The sequence below is a fragment of the Andrographis paniculata genome, unplaced genomic scaffold (genome assembly GCF_009805555.1).
Source record: "Andrographis paniculata isolate CXL003 unplaced genomic scaffold, ASM980555v1 Contig72END, whole genome shotgun sequence".
NCBI classification, from domain to species: Eukaryota; Viridiplantae; Streptophyta; class Magnoliopsida; order Lamiales; family Acanthaceae; genus Andrographis; species Andrographis paniculata.
This window is the reverse complement of record NW_026137609.1, coordinates 919,116-945,954: the sequence shown is the minus strand read 5'-3', so window position 1 is coordinate 945,954 and position 26,839 is coordinate 919,116. Positions and strand designations below refer to the sequence as shown.

Here is a 26,839-nt window from a genome sequence, read left to right as displayed (position 1 = left end):
ATTTTCTATAAAAATAAAAATAAAAATAATAATAATAATCATAATAATAATAATAATATATAACAATATAGAAATATATCAATGATTGCCGATTAAGTATCGATCAAAGATAATTTGCAAAATCGATGGGTTGTTATGTCATAGGAAGCCTGGGAAGCGGAGAAAAGGGTTTTCCTTTAATTTGTACTATATTCGATCATTCTATACATATACTTACAAATTCATAATTCTTATACATGTTACTCTTGTTTTTTTATTAATTTTAATGAATTCAAAATTTTTCAACAAAAGCAATAAATTCATTGATTTGTAGTTCAAATTAATACTTGTACTATTTGGTCTATATGGTTTTTATTAAAAAAAAAAAAAGAAATATTATTTTTTGTATAAAATATTATTTAAATTAAAAAAAATTCAATTTCAGACTATTTTTTTGAACGAATGAAGCACTTTGTAATGATATGTTGATTTTTATTTACAATTAGTCATTATAAATACTTGTAATATATAAAATATACACTTGCTGATAGTAAGGTATTAATCAATCATACAAAATATATATTAATATAATATAAATATAACAAATATATTGATAGTACATTACATAGTCCACAAATAATTTCAACATACAATATATTAATACAAACACATAAAATATATATATATATATTTATAAAAATCAAACTAAAATACTTTACATTATTTTTAAAATTTTGAATTGTTTCACACATCACTAATAAACAGAGGCGGAACCAGACTGGGATGAGAGAGGGGGGCTAATTTTTCAAATTTCGAAACGATCAAAATCTATTTGTTATCCAATAATTTTATCAATGGAGTTATCATATTTCAAAATATCAACTTACGTAACATCTATATATTACAATATGAATTTTGTATTAAATGAAATTGATAAATAGTAAAAAAATATTAGCTTTTAAAAATATCATCTCCTATGCATTTGGTTGAGAATTTTTGAAGATTTTTTTTTTTAATTATTATTTCTTACTTTTTTGTTCATATCTATATTTATAGCATCAAAAAATTATTATGATATAAACTTTTTATTATTCAAAATTAAATTTTCCCATAAATACTCTATCAATTTTTAGCAATTTTTAAATTTATTTATTGTTTTTTATATTATATATTATAAAATAAAAAATTATAAGGGGTGGGGTGGGGTGGGGGAGGGGGGCTGCACATACATCCGCCTCTGTTAATAAATATATACACGAAAAATTATTATTTTATATTTTATATCATTTTTAATAAAAAAAAAATTATTTATATTTTTCAATAAAAAAATATTATTTTTAAAATATAACTATAATAAAAATAAATATTATTTTATAACACTTTTACAATTTTCAATAACTAATAACAAAAAATTTCAAACAGTCTAAACTCAAAAGAACACAATTGAATATATTAAAAAAAATAAAATAGAATAGAAATGTTCTCAATTGTCATTTTACGTATAAACAGTTAATATCAAATAGTTATTTTATCAAATATTTTAATACAAATAACTAATTGAATCAGCTAACAGCTATCAACTAATTGTCAAACACGTCTGTCTATCGTTTATTTAAAATCAAATATAGTAAAATTTTATATTAAATAAATATTTTAATACGATATTTCAAATAAAATATAGGATTTTAGATATAAATAAATGAATAAAAGTCACCCAAACTTGGCCCACATGCTTGAGGACCAAGCTTGCCACAATAATTTGCGTCTCTCTTTGAATAATTTAAGATGTGATTTCAATCATTAATTCAGCATTATTAATTGTATTTTTAATCATTATATTATACTGAAAATACATATTAATTTACTTTAATTTTAAAATATTTATTATTTCAAAGATATATGCCTATTAATATCAAAATATAAAATAAATACTTTATTCGATTCAAAATAAAAGGGACATTTGAGATGAACACAAAAATTAAAAAATAATAGTATTATATTGACTGACAGTAGATGTAAGAATATTTTTAAATACCAAAATACCAATACTTTATGTAACAAGGTGGAGATGATTTTGTAAAAAATTAGTTATCAAAAATAAAAATGAGACGATTGTTTTTGTGTTTTGAGACCAGCGGAGCATATGCTAATGTTTGAAGTTGTTTCGAAAATTTCATCTCGAATAACATCGAATACAACATTTCAAACAATACAGTACTCCCTCCGTTATGCAAATATGTGCTTATTTGGCCGGTCACGGGTTTTAATAAAAGTGAGTAATAATTGTTACTTTTTTTTTATAGTAAAAAAAGTACAAAAATGTAATCATTTTTTACTTAAAAAAAAAAACGAAAATATTTTTTTATGACAATCCTGAAAAGAAAGTGAGCATAGACTTAAATAACGGATGAGATATATTTTTATATATTTATAATATTTAAATTTAAATAAATATTGATTAACAAATACACAATAGGAAGTTGATAGCGAAACTCGTGTGAAGAGACACATGATGGGTGCATAGAAGCTCACATTGGATTGGATGTGTTTTCATAAGCCAGCTGTGTTATTAATTATCATAGTTTTACTATTTTATTTTATTTTTTATAAATAAATATAAAATTAAATATATATTTTTAATTTATTATATTTTATTAAAATTTACTTTTATATTTAAAACATCATATAGATATATATTTATATTTTTAATCTGGTTTAAAACAAATGATTTGTTTCTCTTGTTAATCAATTTATTCAATTGTATTTTATCTTTCATTAATAAATAAATATTTTTATTTATATTTATTTTTCTTTGTAAAACTAATTTTTAATTAATTATAAACAAATAAATATATATTTTTTATTTATTTATCTTACATAAAAATATATTATTTATAAAATAACATCTATATTATATATATTTAATTAAGATATAACACTAAGGGTGTGTTGGTTTAGGCAATTTTGGTCTAATTTTACTGTATAGACACTTAATTTTCCTCAAAATCCTATTAATCCCTACCCTAGAGTCTACTTTCTTTCTGCAATCCACTTCCCTTCTACAGCAGATTGCCTTTTCAGAAATTGTCAGCGTATCCCATCGCAGAATAAAAAAATAGTGTTGTGTGTGTTTGGGGTTGAAATATTAAAAAACAAAAATGAATTGAAAAATAATACTTCCTCCGTCCCAAAAATATAGTCTTGTGTGTTGGGCACGTAGTTGATAAAAAATAAAGATAAATGATTTTTTTGTCCTTGTGAGTATGGTAAAAAGTAATGGCAATTGTGTAATAATAATGAAAAAATAAGATAATTTTATGGTGATATGGTTATTTATGGAAATGAGACTTGTTTTGGGACGGACAAAAATGATAAACAACACTATTGTATTGGGACAGAGGGAGTATTATAATGCTATATAAATCAGAGTTGATGTTTAAAATTAATTTTTAGCATAATTGTTGATGTAATTTTTCAACAAAAATAAAGTAAAATTCAAAGATATAGAAAATATCCTTAAACTTGATTAATTAGTGCCTGAGATTAGGAATCTCTAAACACTGTACGGTACAGAAAATAAACTGGAAAATAAAAGACTGAAATTTAAAGTGGTGATCCCCAAATCTGACTTTGCTTTGTTGAAGTTGTTTGAAGATACCTTGCCAAATGATGATTCAAACCTTTAAATATTCTCTGGGAAACCGTACTGAAAACCGTCACCCGAACGGTTACAACGTCTCCTTCCCAACCGACCTCCAACCCCTTTCATGCTGACACGTGTCCTCAGCAGACCAAAATTATCCTTATATTTCACTCTTTGAACCGACCACAGACCTTCCGCTCTTTTGGCCCGACTTCGTCCTTCGCCCGACCTGCTTCTTCGCCCGACCTCGCTTAGGCCGACCTCCGCACCAGCCGCCCTCCGTCTTCGACCGAAGACCTCCGCATCTGTCCGTACCTCTTCCTTGCCCGACCTTCCTCTTAACAGACCTCCGCGTCTGCCCGACTTCGGTCTGGATTTGGATCAATTCTTGAGATCTTAACTTTCTTCCTTTTCCCGACCTGAAAGCCTCCCGACCTGCGGACTTCCCGTCCTGATGACTTTCCGTCTTGAGGACCTACCGACCTAAAGACCTTCCGTCCTGATGACTTTCCGTCTTGAGGAACTCCCGACCTGAAGACCTTCCGACTTGAGGTCCTTCCGTCTTGAGGACTTACCGACCTGAGATCCTTCCGACCTGAGGTCTTCCGCCCTGAGGACCTTCCGTCTTGAGGACCTTCCGTCTTGAGGACCTACCGACCTGAGATCCTTCCGACCTGAGGTCCTTCCGTCTTGAGGACCTTCCGTCTTGAGGACCTACCGACCTGAGGACCTACCGACCTGAGATCCTTCCGACCTGAGGTCCTTCCGTCTTGAGGACCTTCCGTCTTGAGGACCTTCCGTCTTGAGGACCTACCGACCTGAGGACCTACCGACCTGAGGACCTTCCGTCTTGTATTTTCCTTAGAAATAAATCTATTTTCCTTGATTTCCTCACAGTGTCCTTCAGCCAGTTCAATCAACCCTATTGCCAGGCCCATTCTTCTTTTTACCTTGGGCTTTTAACCTAATTCTAAATTTCGTACGTAACAACTTGCCCGCCGCCAAGGGACTTTCAAACGCCATTTAACAATCAATGTTTGGAAGTTCATAAATCACTACCTTCTTGAAACATTCCCTTAGCAACTGCACCAGTTACTGCAATACTCCTGGTTAACTTCCTTCTCCGCAATACAAGCCTTTGTGAATCACAATCCCAAAACACTCTAACTATGGCGAATCAATACATTCCTGCCCTTCCTTTCGACGGAACCCTCCCGGAGGGCCCATTTTCAGCCTCGAAAGTACTAACTCCGACGATCCGTCCATACTGCACTACTCCTGAAGACTCAAATCGGATGAGGGAAGTTTTGGAATCCCGAAATTCCTTGGCTATCAACAATCCTAACTACCAAGCAATTCGCATTCGAGACAGCATCAAAACCCATCTCACAGACCCAAAAGATCCTTACCGCGCTTGGTATCGACGGGTAGCAGAACACTTTCAGGCCCAATGGCGATCTCAAAAAATCGACCAAGCCATACTACTGTCCACCATGCCTATCAACCTGCATGAGAAGGTGCTGTTGGCCATGTCTGCCTTCTGGAATGCGGAAAATGGGACTTTCCTCCTACCATCTGGCCCCTTTGGTCCAACTCTTATGGACGTGGCCATGATCGCGCATCTCCCAGTCGTGGGTGAAGACCCTGTAATGGGAGCCCTAGATGGGCAGGAGCCATCAGAAGACCATCCAGGGTGGTCTTTACAAGGTGTGAAGGAATGGGGTTGGACAAAGTTCGCAACCGACCAGCAAGGGGCTCCAGGGACCCCTGTGACCGACCGGGAGCATACTGCCTTTATCCTTTTTTGGCTTTGTAGGTACGTCATTGTTTCCCCTTCCAAATGTGTTCTTCCTTCTCATCTCGACCTGGCCATTCATATCGCGTCAGGTCGATTCTTTTCCCTTGGCACCCTGTTTTTAGCCAATCTGTTTGAAGGACTTACTAGGGTTAGCCTTCGTCTGACAGATAATGATAGTAGAAAATTAGACACTGCCGCATCAGGTCCTTTTTGGTTTTTAGAACTTTGGTTCCGTCTTTACTTCCCCAACGCGTTTAACTTAGGATCTCCGCCCACTATGCCAACAACGGAAAAACATTTGGGATTAGCCCTTAACCGACTCTGCTCAGGACGCAATAAACTCCAATCTTCCGATCCAATAATAATCGCAGTTTTAACAGATACCCGCAATAACTCTCGATTTTCTATGTATAAAAAGTATGCGGGCTATGCTCCCGACCATTTTTGGCCTTTTCCAGTACCAAATCCGCTTCCGACTCCTGAGCCTTGTCCTCATTCCACTTATCCTTTTGCCTGGGACGTTGCCCTCAAACCCAGGTCTCTTTTTAGTAGCAAAAAACTTGATAAAAAGGGGCAGAAAACCTTTTACACTTTTAATTATGAACCTCAATTCGTGGCGCGCCAGTTCGGCTGTTGCCAAGGTATCCCTGGACCCGTCGCGTGTCCACATATAATTTTTCAAAGCCCTGACCGACGGGTCCTACCGAATTCAATCCCCTCTTATATCTCCCAGCTCACCACGTATATAACTTCCAATTCTTATATTCCTTTCCGCTCCAACCCTGAGACTGTAGCAACATTCAATGAATGGTGGTCGGTTGTATGGCCCCTGATCGCCCCTGATGAGGGTCGGTTGCTGAACATACTCCTTCCCCCCCAAGGATTGGTTCTAGGGGCGGCTAGACATTCTAGCACTCAACAACAAACAGCCGCCCCGGGGATCGGGTCTAGTGCTCCAACGCGAAAAAGAAAAGTGTCCCAGCTGCCAACACCCCCGACCTCGGGGACCGACCAGCAAACACTAGCAGACCTTGGAACAAATAGGACGTCAGCAAAGGCCCGACCCCGAATTGGTAATGTTTCTTAACACCGTGAACCAATTCACTATATCTTAACTTTGTTTCACATATTATTCACCAGAACCGACCTTGGCAACACCGACCACACAACCGACGCCAGCCCCAGCCGACCATTCAACCGGGCCTTTGGTCCAGACCAATCTGCCAATGAGTAGTCGGGCGGAGGACCCGACGAGGAGGCAAACTCTTCCTCCTGCACCGAAGAGCGGTCGGGTCAGGCACCCGACCAGGAGGCAATCTTTACCAGTAGTGCCTAGAGAACCAGTAAGTTCTCTCATCAGCCATACTTAGGATTCTAATGATCAACCCTGATATATTTAACAACCAACATTTCCATGATTGTTTCACAGACACCTTCACCCATCGGATCAGCAGCAGGGGTCTCTTCTGACAGCGAGGGAACTACTTCCCAGATGGGTCGACCGCCATACATAGCATCAGACTCATCCATGTCAAAAGAAAGACCAACTGCCCTCGCCGAAGCTGACCCTCAAAACGACATCCTTGATGTTGCTGATCCCGAAATCGAAGGTGCCCCAGAGATTCTGGCTGCAGTGGCTCTAGAAGCAGCCGCCCAACCTGCAGCCGCCCAGCCAGCAGCGGCACTTCCTCTAGCAATCGAGTGGCAGGCAGAAGAACCACCTGTGGCAGCCCAACCTCCAGAAATGGAAGAAGTGTCTTCATCCGATTCGGAGACTTCTGTGAATTTGGTAAGATTAAACCAATCCATGCCACAATATCTCTTTCAGAAAACACTAACTATTTTACATACTACTTTCAATAGGGACCCAGGTCGGCACCTCAGCGACCATTTGCAGCAGCCGACGAGTCGGCTGCTGTTATACCAGCTGTCCGCCCTACTCGACCGACCTCATTGCTGCCCCCCTCACTGACAGCAGTCCGCCCAGAGGTAACACATATCTTATAAGAATAAATTTGCACCTCTCTTGGAATACTTATTGACATTGTAGGACTTGCAGGGGCCTTCAGACTTAGCTGTCCTATCGACTGTTCCGGTTCCGGCGGAGGCCCGAACCATATTCACTGAGGCCATTAACCATCCCCTGTCAGAATTGAGATCCGACTTATTGGACAAACTCATTCAGACGGTTGGTGGCCTTCTATTTTACACTCCAACGGAATCGCCAGCCGTCCCTATTCTGCATCGGCTGATGGAAAGACTTACAGAGCTCAAGACTGAAGTGTTAGTCATTGGACTCCTGTCAGCCGAAACCCCCCAGCCCGACTTCGATCAAACAACGCTGGAGAATTCTTTGGCTAAGACTCGAGAATCTCTTCAGCAGACTACCGGAAGGCTGGGTGGTCTCCTTAGCACAAAAGCTCTAGTTGATGATGCCATTCAGAAAAAGGAGGCAGAATTGCGGGAGCTGAGGAAAGAACAGTCTACCCTGGATAAGCAAATTATCAATGAACAGCGTCTGCTTGAGAAGTATACCAAAAATGAGGCTGAATTGGATCAAGAGCTGAAAACCCAAGCCCGATCCCAATTCATCATAAGATATCAGACGGCTGCCAATACCAGAAGGCTATCCAGGGATGAAATCAAATGGACCCATATAAAAACTGCCCTAGGGGCATTGTTGTAATACTTTCCCCTTTGTAACAATACTTGACTTAGTAATCCATTTTTTTCTTTCTTCTCAAAACAAGGATCACCTTTCAATTCCCAACTTTGTAGGAATCGAAACAAACTCCTTCTTTAAAAGAATATTGTTTCTCACATTTCAAGAAACACATTCCAAGGCATATTTTGAAAAATCAAAACACTTGACGTGTTAACAAACATGGCGAATGACCGACCTTATGTTCCATCAAACAACTGGCAAGGTGTTCTTCAACCCTTCTTTGTGGGTAATCACCCTATTGGAGGCCATGCAGAAGACTTGTTACATATACTCAAGCAACTAGACTTCAAATTCCGATTCTCCCAACGAGGAAGAAGAACCATTCATCGCGTCATCCGCCTGATGGAAAAAGTCATTGAGGGGTATGAACCTCTTCGTGACATCCTTAGCCGCATTCCTGATCTCCATCACCACATGGAAATGATAGAAAATCACGCAGCAACTATACTTCCAGATCTTGGTTGGGATAACATCTTTTCCAATCAACGAAAAGTCTTTTCAAGACTACGGACCATTGTTGATCGTGAACATCAAGCCATAACAGACATGCAAGCACGTACCCATCAAGATTTAGATGAAATGCAAAGCCAATGGGAAAGGTACCGACCAGATTTGGAAGATCTTATTGAAGAAGAACCAGAGCTAATATCCACTCACTGGGATGAAAAGTCTGATTCAGAGGCAGAAAATTTCCCACAACTACACGATGACTAACCGAACTGAACCTTTAAATAGGTTCGAACCCCACAAACGGGTTCTGAGAATAATATTTTACTTCAGGCAGTTTTGTTATCTGAAAAGGCAGGATAATACCTCTTCAGATATTTAGCATTAATACAATCATGTACTCTTCTACCTTCATGATTTACAATAATGAACGCGCCATTTCCAATATCTTTTTGAACAATGTATGGTCCTTCCCAATTCGGTGACCATTTTCCCAATTGGTCAGTTTTCTTATATGTAGGAAGAATGGTCTTCCAGACTAAATCTCCTTTTTGGAATGTCCTGTGAAGAACTTTCTTTCCATAACTCTTTGCTCTGATTTCACTCTGTTTCACACTTCGCTCTATTGCATGGAGTCGGTTAACATCCAAATCTTCTAACTGCTGCAACATAAGTTGTTGGTATTCCTCTGTAAGATCACTATCAGTAAATTCTGTTCGGCCAGATGATACTCGGATTTCGGCTGGTAAAACAGCATCTTGGCCAAACGTGAGTTGGTAAGGTGAGAACCCTGTTGCCGTATTTCTGGTATTCCTATGTGCCCACAAAGCCTGAGACAATAACAAATGCCACTTTCTTGGGTTCCCTTCCACCATCTTCTTTATAATCCCAATAATAATCTTATTTGCTGCTTCCGCTTGTCCATTGGCTTGGGGATAATAAGGTGACGAATGATGTAATCGAACCCCGAATTCTGCCAAGAAACTAGAGAACTTTTCCCCTGTGAAAACCAGGCCTTGGTCGGTTGTTATAGACTGAGGAATACCATATCTGTAAATAATTTGGTTCAAAACGAAGTCTATCACTTCTTTCTGATCCACATTTTTCAAAGCAACTGCTTCTACCCATTTGGTAAAGTAGTCAGTCGCGACCAATATGAAACAATGATGTTTCGATGAAGCAGGATGTATCTTACCAATAATATCCATAGCCCATGATTTAAAAGGCCATGGTTTTGCCAAGAATTGCAATTCGGTTACTGGCAAATGGTTTAAGTTTCCATGTTTCTGACATTCCTGGCAGCCTTTGGCAAATTGTATGCAATCTTGAAAAATCTTTGGCCAGAAAAAACCCAAACGATGGATGGCCCATCTCATATTCAGACCTGCCCGATGAGCTCCACATATCCCACCATGTACTTCTGTCATTACCTCTAGAGCTTCTTTAGACCCCAAACATTTCAAAAGTAAACCTTCAAATGATCTCTTGTACAAAATTCCATTTATCAATTGAAAACGTAAAGCTTTCAATCGTGTCGCAATCGAAACACTCGCACCTGGATTCTGTAAATACATGATAAGCTCTGTTCTCCAATCGGGCACTGTTTCGCCGTCGGACTCCTGTCCGACAACAACTTCGCAGTTGGGCTCCTGAACGACCATCTCCTGCCCGACCATAATTTCGCAGTCGGGCTCCTGAACGACCATCTCCTGCCCGACCATAATTTCACAGTCAGGCTCCTGTGCGACCGTCTCTTGCCCGACCATTCGGTCACATATTGGGTCCGTCTTTCCTTCTATGCCCGACTTGACCTCCGACCACATATCCTCCAGAATTCCTTTACATGCCCTTTGAGCCAATTCATCAGCACGTTGGTTTTCTTTCCTCGGAATGAACTCAATTATTACTTCTGAGATTTTTGTCAGTAACCGACCCACAATGTCCCTGTATCTGCGCAGATGAGGGTAATTGCAAACATATTGATTGTTTACCTGGTTGACTACTAATTGAGAATCCCCCTTTATGATTACAGACTGGACCTTCCTGGCAATCAAAGCCTCCAAACCCAAAATTAAAGCTTCATATTCTGCTGAATTATGGGTCATGGCTTCCAATCGTAGTTGTAAGTTGATCTTTTGACCATCAGGTCCTTGCAAAAAGACCCCTGCCCCTGATTTGTTTCCAGAGGTAGAACCATCAAAGAACATCAACCATGTTCTAGTACTTATATAAGACACACATCCGACCTGTAGGGTATTCAAATATGATGAACAACCAAATGGTCGGATGCTGTCACTATGAGAATACCCGACTTGGGAAAATTCTGCTAAGAAGTCGGCTACTGCTTGTCCCTTGACTGCCCTCAAAGGGGAATGTTGAAGATCAAAAGGAGCCAATTTGATGGCCCACTTCATGAGTCTGCCCTTCATAGTAGGTCTCTGTAAAATCAATTTGATGAGATCCACCTTTGATATGACCTCAACTCTTCTGGGCAGCAGATAATGCTCGAGTTTAATACACGCGAAGACCAATGAATAACACATTTTTTCTGGCATAGTGTAATTCAGTTCTGGTCCTGTAAGGGTTTTACTGAGGTAGTAGATTGCCCTTTCTTTCCCGTCATCACCATCCTGTGCCAATAAACAGCTAACCACTTCATATGTATTTGCCAAATAAAGTTTGAGTGGCCGACCCTGTTTAGGAGGCATCAAGACTGGAGGGTGAACCAATGCCTGCTTGATAGCATCTAAAGCCATCTGTTGATCTGGACCCCATTCAAAAGCATTTTTTCCAGCCTTCAACAATTTAGTGATGGGTCTGACCTTGCCAGCAGCATTAAAAATGAAACGCCTCAAATAGTTCACCTTACCCAAAAGACTTTGGATTTCTTTAATCGTCTTGGGTGGCCGACTATCAAGAATGGCTTTAGCCTTGTTGGCATCGATTTCAATTCCTCTCTCATGAACTAGAAATCCTAAAAAGCTCCCGGCTGATATTCCAAAAGCACATTTGGTTGGATTCATCTTCAACTTGTACTTCTTCATTCTTTCAAATGCCTCTTCAAGATCTCTCAAATGTTCGTCAAAACTGGCAGATTTAACTATAACATCATCAATATAAACTTCCATAGATCTGCCAATTAAATCATGAAAGATTGAATTCATGGCTCTTTGGTAAGTTGCCCCTGCATTCTTTAACCCGAATGGCATGACTGTCCATTCATAAATACCTAAAGCCCCTGGGCACCTGAATGCTGTCTTAGGAATGTCTTCTTCTGCCAGAAATATTTGGTTATAACCTGCATAACCATCCATCAGACTAAGGATTTTATGTCCTGCTGCTGCATCTATCAACATGTCGGCCATAGGCATCACATATTCGTCTTTAGGGGTAGCTAGATTCAAATCCCTGAAGTCGATGCAAATCCTTATCTTACCATTTTTCTTGACCACTGGCACAATGTTAGCCAGCCACTCCGCATAACGGCAAGGCTGAATGAAACCCACTTTGAGAAGTTTTTGGATTTCTTCCTTGATTTGAGGCATCAGATCCGGGCTCATTCGCCTTGGAGGTTGTTTGTAAGGTTTACAACCTTCTTTGATAGGCAATCGATGCTCTATTAAACTTCTTGTCAAACCAGGCATCTCTGAATAATCCCATGCTAAACAATCAATGTTGTTTCTAATAACTTCGAGTATCATTGTTTGTTGCTCTTTAGACAAATAACCACTTAACCTGATCACTTTTGGAACCAATTCGGTTCCTAAATTAAACTCCAATAACGGGTCTTGTGATGAAGCTGTTGGTTCTGTTTTTTCTAATAAGTCGGGCCAACGAAATTGTTCATCTTTTTGGAGGTGAACATCCAGAATCTCTTTACTATTTTCTGCTTTATGTAATAATTGCTTTAAATAAAACTTATTAATAAGAGAACTACATACTTCTAAGCTTGTATCTTCCATTACAAACAAATTATACGGGAATGGGTGTGGCTTTACCATGAGCCATACAATAAAGGTGTTCTTTTAATAGAACATCGAGTTCTGGCCAGTGACTTTATAACCCTTGATTGGGTATTCCCTGGCCATGTACAACTGAGACATCGGAGCCACCTGACTGGAATAAAACACTGACTCTTCAACTTGTTCTGTTACATCGAATGGATTATCATTCGCTTCCATTTTGAAGACCTGATTTCCTTCCCAGAACATTAATTGTTGGTGCAGGGTTGAAGGCACACATTGAGAGGCATGAATCCAGTCTCTTCCCAGCAAGAGAGAGTATGTAGTATCTGCGTCCACAATAAAGAAAACAGTGGAGATCTTCTTTGGTCCGACCTCGATTGTGGCAACCATCATGCCTTTAGGCTTAGTCGGCTGCCCTGTAAAACTTGTCATTTCGAATTCCACAGGAGACAGATCATGAATTCCTTTCCCTAACTTCTTGAGGGTCTTCAATGGCATAACGTTAAAGACTGCTCCATTATCCACGAAAACCTTAGTGATTGGTTTCCCACAAATGTGAGCATTAACATACAGAGGTTTCAAATGAGAGATCGCACCCTCTGGAATAGGAGGAAACACAATCGAAGGTGTTTCCGAATGAGGGTCGGAATCTGAGGTCTTTGCCCCCTCTGTCTCCTCTAATTCACCATCTGCCAAGAATGCCCATAATGGTTCGTCCATAGTTTCATCTACCAGACTCGCCCACGTCGGTTCATCACTCATCTGATTAATCTCTATCATTCGACAAGGGATTCGTGGTCCCAGACGAGATTTAACAGATCTTGAACTTTCCTCTGTAGTTACCACTTCTTCCTTTGTCTTATCCCGAGATTGAGGTTGAACCGTCAAAGATTCAATACGGAATTCTTCCAGAGATGGATTGATGTTGATTCGTTCACAATGTTGGCATCTAAAACCTTTAATTATTTCATCTGCCACTCCTTTACCTTTCCCCTGTCCCGACGAACTTCTTTTGGTATGGTCGGAAGCGCCTAATCCGTCATTCGGTTGCTTTTCTGACCAGACCCGACTGGACCGACCAACTGGAGACTGAATGGCTACTCCCTGCTCGTGGGTCATTTGTTCTGTAAAGACCCGAATGGACTGATCTCCTGCCAAGTGGTCGGCTGCTTTTTGTTCGTCGGTTAATTGTTTTGCTGAAGGACCTCTTTTCCCATACTTTGCAGCATACCTGCGTTTGGCATTGCGAATCTGTGTACGATTCATACCCGGAAAACGAGGGTCTATATCAACTGGTAAAGGCTTTTTATTTCGAGCCCAATTGCTCCCGACCGACCCTGCTTTTCTGGTCGGGTGATCACGTACCAAAACCTTTTCTTTCACCTCCACATTAAAAGAACCATCTGGATGGTCCCACTTTTCAGCAACTGGCTTCTCACAAACTTTGAGTCGTTCTTCTGGTCGGCTGCTGTTTGGCCGACTTCCTTTTTTTGTTTCGGGGCTTGGCTGGTTTCGTTCCCCTTTTTGTCCATCGTTGGCCGAACTTTTCCTTGTTTCCGAACTTGGTTGGATGTCAACCATTGCCGTTGTTACATTCGGAAACGGTTGCTGGTCTACACCTAGAGTGATGTATTTGAGCCGACCTGTCTTGATGGCCTTTTGAATTTCCTTCCTAAAATGAGTACACTGACTTGTAGTGTGTGTGAAAGAATTATGCCACTTACAATATGGTCTCCCTTTGATTTCTTCTTTAGTGGCAAGTCTTTGGCCCTTTGGAATACGGATCTGCCTATCAGTCAGTAGGATATCAAAGATTTCATCAGCTTTCGAACTATCAAAGGTCGGTTGCTCCTTTCCTTCAGATCCTGGTACTGGCTTCAATTTAGGACATACATACGGTTTTCCAGAAAGGATTTCGGCTGCCATCTCTTCTGACTGATTAAAATCAAAGTCACATGTTTCTGTTCCCATACTCGCCATATGTTGGCCTCTATTACGCCTGTTATGCTGATCTTCCTCTCTGAACAAAGACTCTAGACGTCCTGCCTTGGATGCAAGACTTGCCAAATCCTCAACATCCAGGGCAGTGAGTGCCTTTCTTAAACGAGTATGCATATTCCGGACCACTAAATTGGTCATCTCTTTCTCACTGATTACCGTAGGACATCGTCCCTTCATCAATCGCACCCTTTCTATAAACTGTGAAGCAGTTTCTTCTGGATACTGTCTCAATTCAAGTAAATCAGTTAAAGAAACAACTGGTAAAGGATTAAAGAATCTAGCGTGAAATGCCATCTCCAGTCCTTCCCATGTCTGAATTTGTCCTGGAGGCAAACTTACAAACCACGAAAACGCCGTTCTAGTAAGAGATAAACCAAACAGCTGTAACTTATGAAAAGGGTTATTGCCAACTTCTCCTAATTGTGCTGTGAACCGACCAACATGTTCTATGGTGGAAGATCCGTCCTCCCCTGAGAATGCATGAAAGTCGGGTGGTCGAAAATTCCTTGGGAGAGGGTATTCATTAATGATCCTTTCTGGGAAAGGTCTCTGATATGCAGGGCGGTTAGCCATCTGAGGAGTTAATCCATACTGATCCCTTAATATATGTGCAATCTCGTCAGGATCTACATGAAAGCGTTGATGATCAGGAACATGGAACGGATCCTGCACAGGAATATGAATAGGATCATGTATATATCCTTCAGGCCTGTCCTCCCTTGTATTGCTCGGCTGCATATTGGTAACCCTTGGTCCCAGTGGAACATTGTTGGGAAAAGTCAAAGGAGATTTTCCCCTATCCATTCGGTTGGGATTTGTGGCACTTGGGAATGTACTATCCACGAATGATGGCCCTGCGAAATTTGCCTGTGGTCTGGACGGGGACACTCCTGGTGGCGTTTGAGTGGTTTGAAGACTCACCCTTGACAGTGCTTGATCTATCAAATTCTGCATTAGACTCTGTTGCTCACGCAACATGTTCGTTTGTTGCTCACGCAACAGATTCTGCATAACCAAAGTATGCTGGTTGTTCATTTGTTGAACATAAGACCACCAATCAGTTGGTGGTTGTGGGATTTCCCCGGCATTTGGCACAATGGGTGGTGGAACGGATTCTCCCACCGGTGCCGAAGATGATTGCGGTTGTGAACCTGCCATAACCCTTCCGATGATTCGGCCGGATCTAAGACGTATGAAATTATCGCCGGAATTGGAATGAGCAATTTTGTCTTGCTCCCACTGTGGTCGCCAATTTGTTGATGTAATTTTTCAACAAAAATAAAGTAAAATTCAAAGATATAGAAAATATCCTTAAACTTGATTAATTAGTGCCTGAGATTAGGAATCTCTAAACACTGTACGGTACAGAAAATAAACTGGAAAATAAAAGACTGAAATTTAAAGTGGTGATCCCCAAATCTGACTTTGCTTTGTTGAAGTTGTTTGAAGATACCTTGCCAAATGATGATTCAAACCTTTAAATATTCTCTGGGAAACCGTACTGAAAACCGTCACCCGAACGGTTACAACGTCTCCTTCCCAACCGACCTCCAACCCCTTTCATGCTGACACGTGTCCTCAGCAGACCAAAATTATCCTTATATTTCACTCTTTGAACCGACCACAGACCTTCCGCTCTTTTGGCCCGACTTCGTCCTTCGCCCGACCTGCTTCTTCGCCCGACCTCGCTTAGGCCGACCTCCGCACCAGCCGCCCTCCGTCTTCGACCGAAGACCTCCGCATCTGTCCGTACCTCTTCCTTGCCCGACCTTCCTCTTAACAGACCTCCGCGTCTGCCCGACTTCGGTCTGGATTTGGATCAATTCTTGAGATCTTAACTTTCTTCCTTTTCCCGACCTGAAAGCCTCCCGACCTGCGGACTTCCCGTCCTGATGACTTTCCGTCTTGAGGACCTACCGACCTAAAGACCTTCCGTCCTGATGACTTTCCGTCTTGAGGAACTCCCGACCTGAAGACCTTCCGACTTGAGGTCCTTCCGTCTTGAGGACTTACCGACCTGAGATCCTTCCGACCTGAGGTCTTTCCGCCCTGAGGACCTTCCGTCTTGAGGACCTTCCGTCTTGAGGACCTACCGACCTGAGGACCTACCGACCTGAGATCCTTCCGACCTGAGGTCCTTCCGTCTTGAGGACCTTCCGTCTTGAGGACCTACCGACCTGAGGACCTACCGACCTGAGATCCTTCCGACCTGAGGTCCTTCCGTCTTGAGGACCTTCCGTCTTGAGGACCTTCCGTCTTGAGGACCTACCGACCTGAGGACCTACCGACCTGAGGACCTTCCGTCTTGTATTTTCCTTAGAAATAAATCTATTTTCCTTGATTTCCTCACAGTGTCCTTCAGCCAGTTCAATCAACCCTATTGCCAGGCCCATTCTTCTTTTTACCTTGGGCTTTTAACCTAATTCTAAATTTCGTACGTAACAATAATATATAAAAAAAATGTTTAATTTGATAATTTTGAAAAAAAAATTGAATAAATAATACAAATTTGCGAAAATTCACATCATCCAAAAATATAAAAGAAAAAAAATTCTAGAAATTAAATTTAAATTTAATTTAATTTAATTAATAAATATCAAATCAAACATCACTTTTCATTATTATTTATAATTTTTTTAACAATATTAAATATCATTTATTTCAAATTATCGTATTAATTTATTATTTTTTTAATAAAATAATAATTTTTTTCAATATAATCTTTACAAAATTCAAACCCCCAAATAAACACAACTTAAACATCTATATTTCAAAAATCTAAATCTAAAATTTAATCCCCAAAACAAACCCTAAACCCTAATCCAAGCTAACTCACCGTTAACCAGTAACTCATGCAGATTGACCCATTTAAGCCCCAATTTTAAAGGTTTAAAAAATCACTACTCTATTCTCCTTACAAGGTAAAACAGGGCGGCCAATCCGATGGGCTATATCCATTTTAACGGCTCTAATTGGGCGATTTTAAGCCATTGGCTCAAGCCGAGCCGGTTGATTGAGTCGGTTCTAAAACCCCATCGTATAAACCACAGAATGAACTTCGATCTGGCCATCAGCGCTCTCTAGATTTTTGTTCGATTGATCGAGATGCGGAGGATCAACGGAGTCGCCGCCATTCTCCGGGCAGTCGGAAGCGGTGCCGTCTATCGTTTTGCACCCGGCAACAAAGTCCAGCAGCACCATCAATTTTTCCAGGCAGCGCTTTTCTGCACCAATGGCAATAGCTCCTCATCGTCCAGATCTCATTGGCCTCCATACAATAGGATGACTGGACGGCAGTCCGTTCGCGCTGCTGTTGCCGGAACGGTGTTGTTCTCGGCGGCTGCCGCCGCGGTCGTGGAAGAGGCACAGGCGAAAGAACCGGTGCCGTTGGACCTCCGCCCAAAGGAAGTGGTTCTGTTTCAGTATGAAGCTTGTCCTTTCTGTAACAAGGTCAAAGGTATTGCATCTCTATGCCCATCTTAGATTGTTATGGTGATTGTTTCCCCATGAACTTTATGTTATTGAGAATGAATTTGCTTTTAGGTTCAGGACAACAAATAACATCACAGATTTTGATGTGTTAACGTCTTGAACATATTTGATGCATTCTATATGCTAACTAGTTCATATCAGATGGCAGCTAGAACATGAATTTGTTTTTCCTTTTTTTTTTTTTTTAATCGGAAAGCTAGATCATGAATTCTTGTTTCTTGATCGTTATGTTTTAATGAAAGCATGGTAAACTATGGGTGTGTTTGTTTGAAGGATTTTGGAGGATTTTTACTATTCATCCAATTTTTTCCCCCTAAAAACATCACATCAAACACCTATTTTTCATTTTTTATATTATACTAAAAATCAATTTTACATTCAAAACATCACATCAAACCCTATTTATATCACATCATACAACTATTCAAATTCAAAATTTTTACTATTCAAATCCCAATCCAAAATCCAAACCCCCAAACAAACACACCCTATATGTGCTCCAATTATGCGAATTTCTTGTTTTAATCATAAACAATTCAAGAATTGGAAATTATCTTATAATTAATTTCTTGCAAATAACTTATATTCTGATCATGGTTCGGGAACACATTTTGTTGGTCGAGCACGGTTTTCCGAGCTCAAGGCTATGTGTTTCTAATTCCAGATATGCCAGTAAATGCAAGATACAATCTGATGGGTCAATCGACCTTATTAGAGGTATTAAATGGATAAAAGTGATCAAAAGCTATTTGTTGAAGTTTTAAAATGTTACTTTTGTGATTTAGTAAACTTGCTGATCCTTGCTGAATTTGAAGGCTAAGCATTTTTGATGTGTTTGTCCACTCCTCTGAATTGTTGAAGATATGATCATGACATGATATGCCTTGTATATATTGCTTTTCCAGCTTTCCTGGACTACTACGACATACGATATCAGATTGTGGAAGTAAACCCCATCAACAAAAAGGAAATCAAGTGGTCTGATTACAAAAAAGTTCCTATATTGATGGTTGACGGCGAGCAGCTGGTTGATTCATCAGGTATGTCTTCTAATAAATGTGTTATTTTCCCAACTAGTCCCAAATGGCGAAGATACCCTGTTTAGCTAATTAATTGCTCAGACATAATTTTTTCCTGACTTCTTAGTTTTTGAATCAAATTTCCATTCCTGTCATGCCTTTCTATGTCGATCTAATTGATATCTTTGCTAAAATCTAACTCTTTCCCATGCCTTCTGTACAAAGTCATCATTGATAAGTTGGCCAAAAAGATTTCCCCTGCCACATCCACTTATGTTTCCGAAGATGAAGAAGAGAGAAAATGGCGTGGGTATGTGTTTGTTTCACTTAATGTCTCTCCTAAATTGTGTACTTCTTTTGTGAATAATCTATTATTTCCTTTTATTTTATGTTATAAGCTGTATCTAGTGCTACACTTATGATTATTTAATGACTGAATTGAACGATATTTTTCTCGCGTATCTTCATATATATTACAACATCTAGGTATGCTGTGATGCTACCATAGCTTTGGTACTTTTGTTTGTCAAAACTGTGTTATTTGGTTGCATATGTAGTTTCATATCGAGTATTTATTAATACTTATTGTGCCGTGCGCCAATTAACACTATGATTGCTACCCCATAACTAATACCTTGATTCTTGAGTGATTTCTGCTCTTGACCAATATGAATTTACTCTTTGGCACATTAACTTCATTTCTAACACATCCTCTAACCTCCATTCTTTGAATGCAGTTGGGTAGACAATCACTTGGTTCACTTATTGTCACCTAATATATACCGAAGCACATCTGAAGCCCTTGAGTCATTTGATTACATCACCAGCAATGGTGAGAATTTTTTATTTTTATTCCCACTGATGATAATTCTGATTTAATTATGGAACACTTTGAAATTCCACATCATGTTGTGTCCATGAAAACAATCGATGGATGTGCATCAACTGCTTAAGGCTTATCTTTGTTTTGAACTTTCACTCTGCATTTCTCATTAAATGTTGTTCGAACAAGTTTTGTGACAGAAGTTGCTCTGCTCTCAGCTCATCTACATGTAATTTAGTGCTCTACTTTGATCTATTACAGGTAACTTCAGCTTCACCGAAAAAATAACAGCAAAGTACGCCGGGGCAGCTGCAATGTATTTTGTTTCAAAGAAACTCAAGAAAAAATACAACATCACTGACGAACGTGCAGCTTTATATGAAGCAGCTGAAACATGGGTGGATGCTCTCAATGGTCGAGATTTTCTAGGTCTGAGCCTTCTTCCTATATCTTCCTTGCATTAAAATTTCAATCCTTTCCGGTAGCATGCCATGAAAACTTGACATCTTCTTACATAACATTGTTCTGCCAGGCGGATCCAAGCCCAACTTAGCTGATCTCGCTGTCTACGGCGTTTTGAGACCTATCCGCTATCTCAAGTCTGGTAAAGACATGGTGGAGCACACGCGCATAGGTAACTGGTACGCTCGAATGGAAAATGCCGTGGGAGAATCTTCTAGAATCCAAGCATAGACAATTGCTGTTGTCAGCTCAAATAGAATTGTCATTTTTTTTCACAATAATCACACAAAATACTACTTAAGTGTGCTTTCATCAATTGTTATGATTCTTGGTAGGTAGCTTGCAATTGCACTATGAGATTGTTCACTGGAGTGTTTATACATATTATTGCACAACTAATAATATATATCTAATGTAACTTTATGTCTACTTCCCTATTCCATTAAAGTTGTATTGATTCTTGGATGAACTTGTTCTATTTTGGTCCATTGATTTTATATGCCCATATTGCATTTTCATTCATCAGTGACGTTTAAGCTATATATATGCTAATTGATATCATCACAAATTTAATTCGTAAGCAAAACTTATGTGTTTCATAAAATTACATCAAATTTCTTCTTATGATTTTTATAAATTTTGTGTTTAACCCTTTCGATGGTCTACCCAAACAACAAATGGATTTTAGAATCTTCATTTTTAAGCTTTTGAAATTATCAGCTTGCCTAGACATGTAAATCGAAATAAGAACAACCTTTGATATAAAATTTATGAAACTATAAGGAATTTAACACTGTTTTAGAAGTATAAAAATTTTGGGTAAGTCAAACACCGTTAAATAAGAACAGTTAGACGCAAATTTTATAAAACCACGAAGAGTTTAACGCAATTTTAAAAGTACGAAGAATTTGACATAATTTTGCAAAATTACGTGCGGCTATTATACAGTTTTCCCTAATTTGTACCTATTTTAGTTATCTATCTACACGTTGCTTAGGAGGTACAATTTTACTGGTTTTCATACAATTGACTGGTAAAGCATCATAGTTTTCTACAGCAAAAAGCTATTCACTTCGTTATATAACTGTCTTGAACAGAACAATGTCTTTGTATACTTATCTGCTTCCCAAACTTCTTTTGATCCACAAGAAGCTGAGTTATTTTTGGGGTCATTTCAATGCAGGTTTTGTATATACTAACGATGGTTTATCGGATTTTCTTCGTAAGCATTTTGGCGCGCACAATTAGCTCCTGCGCCGGGGCTGTGACTGCGCAGCCTCCGCCAAACGTAACAGTTCCTGCGCTTATTATTTTTGGGGATTCGATCATGGATACAGGCAACAACAATGAGCTGGTAACTGTAGTGAAGTGCAATTTTCCACCCTACGGCGTCGATTTTCCAGGCAGGCTCCCGACAGGCCGGTTTAGCAATGGCAAGATACCTTCAGATATGATCGGTACACAATATAAGCACGAATGTGTATGTAATACAAACATATGTAAACATTAGGGAGATTTCATGGCTTTTTTTTCGTATAAAATTTGCAGCTGAAGCATTAGGAATTGCAGATCAAATCCCACCTTACCTTGAAACCAAAAAGAACTCATATGATCTCACAAAGGGTGTCAGCTTTGCTTCTGCAGGAACAGGATACGACCCGCAAACAGCTCTGTTAGCGGTATGAATACAAACTTAAAAACAAAAGTTACAAACTTGCCTCGTTCTTGATTTGGTGTGCTCACTCATGGGGTCGTGTCTTGCTGTCGAATTCCAGTCTGTTTTATCATTCCCTGCTCAGATGAAGCTATTTCAAGAGTATATGGAACGGGTGAAAGGGGAGCTCGGGGAAGAAGCCGCCAGCAGTTTTTTCGCAGACAGCTTGTATCTATTGGTTGCGGGCACTAATGATATTGCTAATACTTACTTCACCATTGGCACTCGACGCTTGGAGTATAGTATAGCTTCTTATGCCCGTTTCCTCGTCTCTAAAGCTTCCACTTTCATACAGGTACTAGAATTCAAGAATTCACAGCAGTATGTAAGATGACAGACAAAAAGATACGATTATGAACTTACTTGTAGGAACTGCACCAGCACGGAGCAAGAAGGATAGGGGTGCTCGGCACCCCACCAATCGGGTGCTTGCCTCTCGAGCGAACCTTGGCAGGTGGACTACGGAGGAATTGCAATGAGGTGCGCAATAAGGCAGCACAAGTTGTCAACACCGAGCTCTTGTCTGAACTGGATTCATTATCCAAAAGCCTAGCAGACTCGAAGATTGTCTATCTTGAGATATATGAACTTCTGCTCCAACTCATCGAGAATCCTGAAGACTTTGGTTAGCATGCATTCTTAATTTCTTTAAGATGTACAAATAAATGACTGAGGATATAAATGTAACTGATCATTTCAGGGTTTGAGGTAAGTGACAGAGGTTGCTGTGGGACAGGGATTGTTGAAGCAGCTGTGTTGTGCAATCCATTTAGTGCAACATGTGAAGATCATTCTAAGTATGTATTTTGGGACACCTTCCATCCTACAGAGAAAGCATACCAGATTCTTGTTGACCGTATCATTGAACTGAACTTCGACAAGTTTCTGTGATAAATGTGACTGAGCATATTATGCTAGGTTTTATGAATTATCTCCAATTGTGATAGCAGCATGAGATTGAGTAATACATTGTAATAAAACTAAGTCATGTTAAAGTTTCATGAATAAATTTCTAAGATTAGTTCCAGATGATCATACTTTTTCTATCTTTTCGAATTGACTTTATCCTGATATATTACAGCAGTAATTACACTCTGCGAGCAGTTTGAACCTAATTCCCTCTGTTCCTGGATTTTCTTGTGTTACCAATTCTTTAGATTGAAGGATGGTTCACTTTTTAGTCTCCACACCACAAATGCTCAAAAATTAACCCAAAAAGTGTTAAGTATCTGATGTGAAAACACTGCACATAATTGAATTTTGAGCTAATGAAAGTAAAAACCTTATTTATGTCCATATCTTGTCTCTATAATATCAATGTATTTCAATAATATTCCTTTGATCTGAGATGGGTTGCATTGGTTCCATGATTTTAGTCCCAAAAATGCATGGCATGTGACATCTCAACAATACAAATTAATCTTCCCACAACCTGCATTGGCTAATCTTCTTGTAGATATGCTTTAGCTACTTCAGGTTTATACACATTTGTAATCTAAGATTTTAACAAAGTAGTAACTAACAACACACCTTTGTCACTTTAGGCCAAAAATTAATTTCGAGGATCAAATGATTGAGAAGAAATTACATACCATGATAAAGCTCATCATAAAACAAGTGAAAAAATATACAGTCAACTGTTAAGGCCAGTTTACTATATGGGGTTAAAAAGTTATCAGTCATAGTAATAATAATCTTCACATTAAACATATAATTAAAACTAAAGATGCAATTATTATTTTATCCCACAAAGTAAACACACCATAAAAATATAATCCACCCATTTAGGGAGCATGTGAAGATGATTCTCTAAGTACATTATTTTTTGTTCATATCATGGAAATACATATACAAATTTGTGTGACAAATGTTCAAAGCCACTCAAGTTCCATTTAATTCCCTGTAACAATTTATTACATAAAACCCAATCAAGTGTGTCTGGTTTCGTATGAGATCTGCAGCATTCCAGTTGTTTTTCGAATGTAATGCATTTTCATGAACACTTTTAAATCTTTATATACATTATTATGCCACGGTTTTCAATTGGGACAATGGATTACTGTACAGAAAGATCAAGGAGGCCTCCTATCCATCGAAAAAACAATATATCAAACAGCTTCACTTGACTAATGTAAAGTAAAATACTTAGCTGCTGAATCAGATTGCATCAATTTTGTTTTTAACTGAATTTCAATAACAACAAGAGAACACACTAGAACAACTCTTAAATGCAAGAAAATTAGATCCACTATTAACACACACATACAAATCAGAAATGCAAAAGAGGCTAGCAAATATAGATCATGTTTGCTTATCTTTTATTGCTGAGGATGTCTTGAACCACGGTACCCATACTGAAGTTGTTTTCTTGTAATGCTTGTATGCATCAGCCCGGTATTGCTGCTTCAACATCCTGTCCTCGACAAGAACGGTGACATAGGCCAAGCACAAGCTATTGATCAATGCACCTGTGAAGGCCCAGCCACAATCCAAGTTCCAAGCAAAGATTGCCAATCCCCACCACCATAATTGCTCCCCAAAATAGTTTGGATGCCTCGAATAGTGCCATAACCCCTCATCCAAAGTAGGTACCAATGCTTTGCCAATCTCTTTTAGTCTCTGGTTTCTAGTAACAAAATTGTGAAGCTGTGTGTCGGCAAAGTATGCAATGGTAACACCAGATAAGCATACCAAAGCAGCAATTACATCCCAGACATTCAATTGCCTGTCTTTTGAGTGCACAACATAGAGAGGAAAGCATATTCCCATGAGAAAAACCTGCAGCGACATATGTAATACAACAGCGGTAATTACTCTCGAGTGACAGTTCATTCAGTCATTTGATCGAACAGTTGTGTGGCAATCATCAAGCCCGCAGCCAAATTAAATTTCAGAATTCTTCATGGATGAATTAACAGAATTACCTGCTGGGAGAGATATACAGCAAAGAAGGAAACCCACCACCAATTTTTTCCGTACTGGAGACGCATATCGGCGAATCTCCAGTCTTCTCGAGCTCCCCAATGCCATCGTTCTCGCCGGAAATAGCTATGAGTCAGCCTAATGCTCCAAATCCACGTCAAAATTATAACAATTCTCGACCTCAAATCGTTGTATTCCGCCAACGGATGGTTACCGAAGAAATGGGCAAGCAACACAGGTATAACCGTCCAATACAAATCAATCATCTGCAATGCCAAACTCGCCATTAACGAAAAAAAAAATTCAAAATTCGGCAGCAAAACAAAATTCATCGACAGATACCAACCCAGTGGCTGGACTGGAGGAGACCGAGAAGCCAGAAAAGAAGATTGACGTTGAGAAGGAAGAGGAGATTGGCCAATAGCATAGGATGGCGATAGCTCCAATTCCAGACAACAGCAAGCGAATCCGCTTCTGCGGCGGAATACCGCCGGAGGAAGGAGAGATAGAAAATTATAGAAGGAAGAGGCGCCAGAAGCGCCACGAGTATCTTCGGCAGATTGCCGCCATAGCTGCTACAGTTGGACGTCGCCATCTGACGTCGCCACACAGTCTGAAGGAGTTATTTATAGCCGTCGATCTGGATCTCGAATCTAATCATTTTTTGAGAGGATCGTGACCGTTGATCATTTCGCCAATTAATTGCCGCCGATCAAGTAAATATCTTATTGCACGCCCGTTAAAAAAAAGTGCACATACCACATATGTCGTGGTATAAAATATTTACAGATTCCAAACTTTTTTGGTCAACTTTATTTCAAGTTTTGATAATAATAAGTTGATGGGGATAATGATTGCAATTTGTAATAATTGGTCCCATCATCTCTATCCACTTTGAATAATATCTTTTTTTTTTTAATATATTATTTTTATTTAATTATATTTTACTAATATATTTTTTAAAATATATCTATGTTTATAATAACAATGACAATATAAAGAGAGTATCATTAGCTGAAAAGCTCATGTAAAGATTAATCAAAGTTGAAACTTCAGTATAATATTGTCAATTGTTAATTTTAACTTAATCACTGAGTTTTAGATATTTGATAATTAATAAATAATTAAAAATATATCAAGAAAAATAATTATAAATTTTAAAATATGATAAAAATATATAATTATATCTAAAAACAAAAGTGTGCACAAATTAAGTGGGACAAAAAAAGTATAATTTTATTTATAATACTCTCTCAGTACCATATTAATATATCTATTTACTTTTTTAAATATAATTTAAATTCTATTACTTTCATGAAAAAAAAAAAAAAACAATTGCTTAAATTTTTTAACACATTTAATAAAAGTGTATTTTTTATACTTTTTTTTGTCCTTTATAATAAATAAAAAATTGATATAAATTTTTACTAGGAAAATAAAAATATTTTGAAGGAAAAAAAAATAAAAAAATTGGACTAGAGATAAGTATTATATATATATATAGCACAATAGAATGATAAATAAGAATTGTCTGAATGTATTTGCCTATTATAAATTAGGATATTTAAATTACACTAGATAATATGAATTTCTCTTCACAATAAATTATATTTAAAAAACATATAAACACATCATTAATCATACTAAAAAATACTTTAGAATTTCAATATTTTATTATTATTTGTGAGAATCATAGCTACTAAAAAAATAAATAAATTGATTTCTAATATGTCAAAATACAAAATAGATAGATTAGTTCTTGAAAAAGGAATTTTATATATATATACAAATTTTGGGCTTCTTCTAATCCAAACTTTAGTAGAATTATGTATAGACAGATTGGGCTGCT

General features: G+C 38.5%; 5 protein-coding genes across 13 annotated transcripts; 4 read left to right on the top strand and 1 right to left on the bottom strand.

The window, feature by feature from the left end:
* The first annotated feature begins 6,855 nt into the window (after positions 1–6,855).
* Positions 6,856–8,234, top strand: LOC127265141 (uncharacterized). The gene is made up of 3 exons (XM_051294822.1): positions 6,856–7,209; positions 7,284–7,409; positions 7,480–8,234. Exons 1-3 carry the CDS (start codon positions 6,913–6,915, stop codon positions 8,104–8,106), a joined length of 1,050 nt encoding a protein of 349 aa, XP_051150779.1. The 5' UTR covers positions 6,856–6,912; the 3' UTR covers positions 8,107–8,234.
* A 9,252-nt stretch (positions 8,235–17,486) lies between these two features.
* LOC127265170 (uncharacterized) lies at positions 17,487–20,777 on the top strand. Its single transcript, XM_051294870.1, has 6 exons — positions 17,487–18,015; positions 18,956–19,090; positions 19,295–19,379; positions 19,807–19,901; positions 20,154–20,321; positions 20,425–20,777. Exons 1-6 carry the CDS (start codon positions 17,664–17,666, stop codon positions 20,583–20,585), a joined length of 996 nt encoding a protein of 331 aa, XP_051150827.1. The 5' UTR covers positions 17,487–17,663; the 3' UTR covers positions 20,586–20,777.
* On the bottom strand, positions 20,423–25,674 carry LOC127265171 (uncharacterized protein C594.04c-like). Of its 9 annotated transcripts, none has more exons than XM_051294878.1 (6): positions 25,337–25,674; positions 24,993–25,256; positions 22,432–24,846; positions 22,280–22,366; positions 21,941–22,159; positions 20,423–21,796 (listed from the first exon to the last, which is right to left on the bottom strand). In XM_051294878.1, the coding sequence occupies exons 1-3, from the start codon at positions 25,583–25,585 to the stop codon at positions 24,370–24,372; spliced, it is 990 nt and encodes a 329-aa protein (XP_051150835.1). In that variant the 5' UTR covers positions 25,586–25,674; the 3' UTR covers positions 20,423–21,796; positions 21,941–22,159; positions 22,280–22,366; positions 22,432–24,369. The 9 variants fall into 9 exon arrangements, with proteins under 9 accessions (XP_051150835.1, XP_051150836.1, XP_051150837.1 ...); XM_051294879.1 differs by having other exon boundaries at positions 22,280–22,352; XM_051294880.1 differs by having other exon boundaries at positions 22,447–24,846.
* On the top strand, positions 21,556–22,039 carry LOC127265202 (GDSL esterase/lipase At5g42170-like). The gene is made up of 2 exons (XM_051294908.1): positions 21,556–21,811; positions 21,903–22,039. The coding sequence occupies exons 1-2, from the start codon at positions 21,556–21,558 to the stop codon at positions 22,037–22,039; spliced, it is 393 nt and encodes a 130-aa protein (XP_051150865.1).
* Positions 22,100–22,959, top strand: LOC127265201 (GDSL esterase/lipase EXL3-like). Its single transcript, XM_051294907.1, has 3 exons — positions 22,100–22,363; positions 22,438–22,693; positions 22,769–22,959. The coding sequence occupies exons 1-3, from the start codon at positions 22,100–22,102 to the stop codon at positions 22,957–22,959; spliced, it is 711 nt and encodes a 236-aa protein (XP_051150864.1).
* Positions 25,675–26,839: the final 1,165 nt, after the last annotated feature.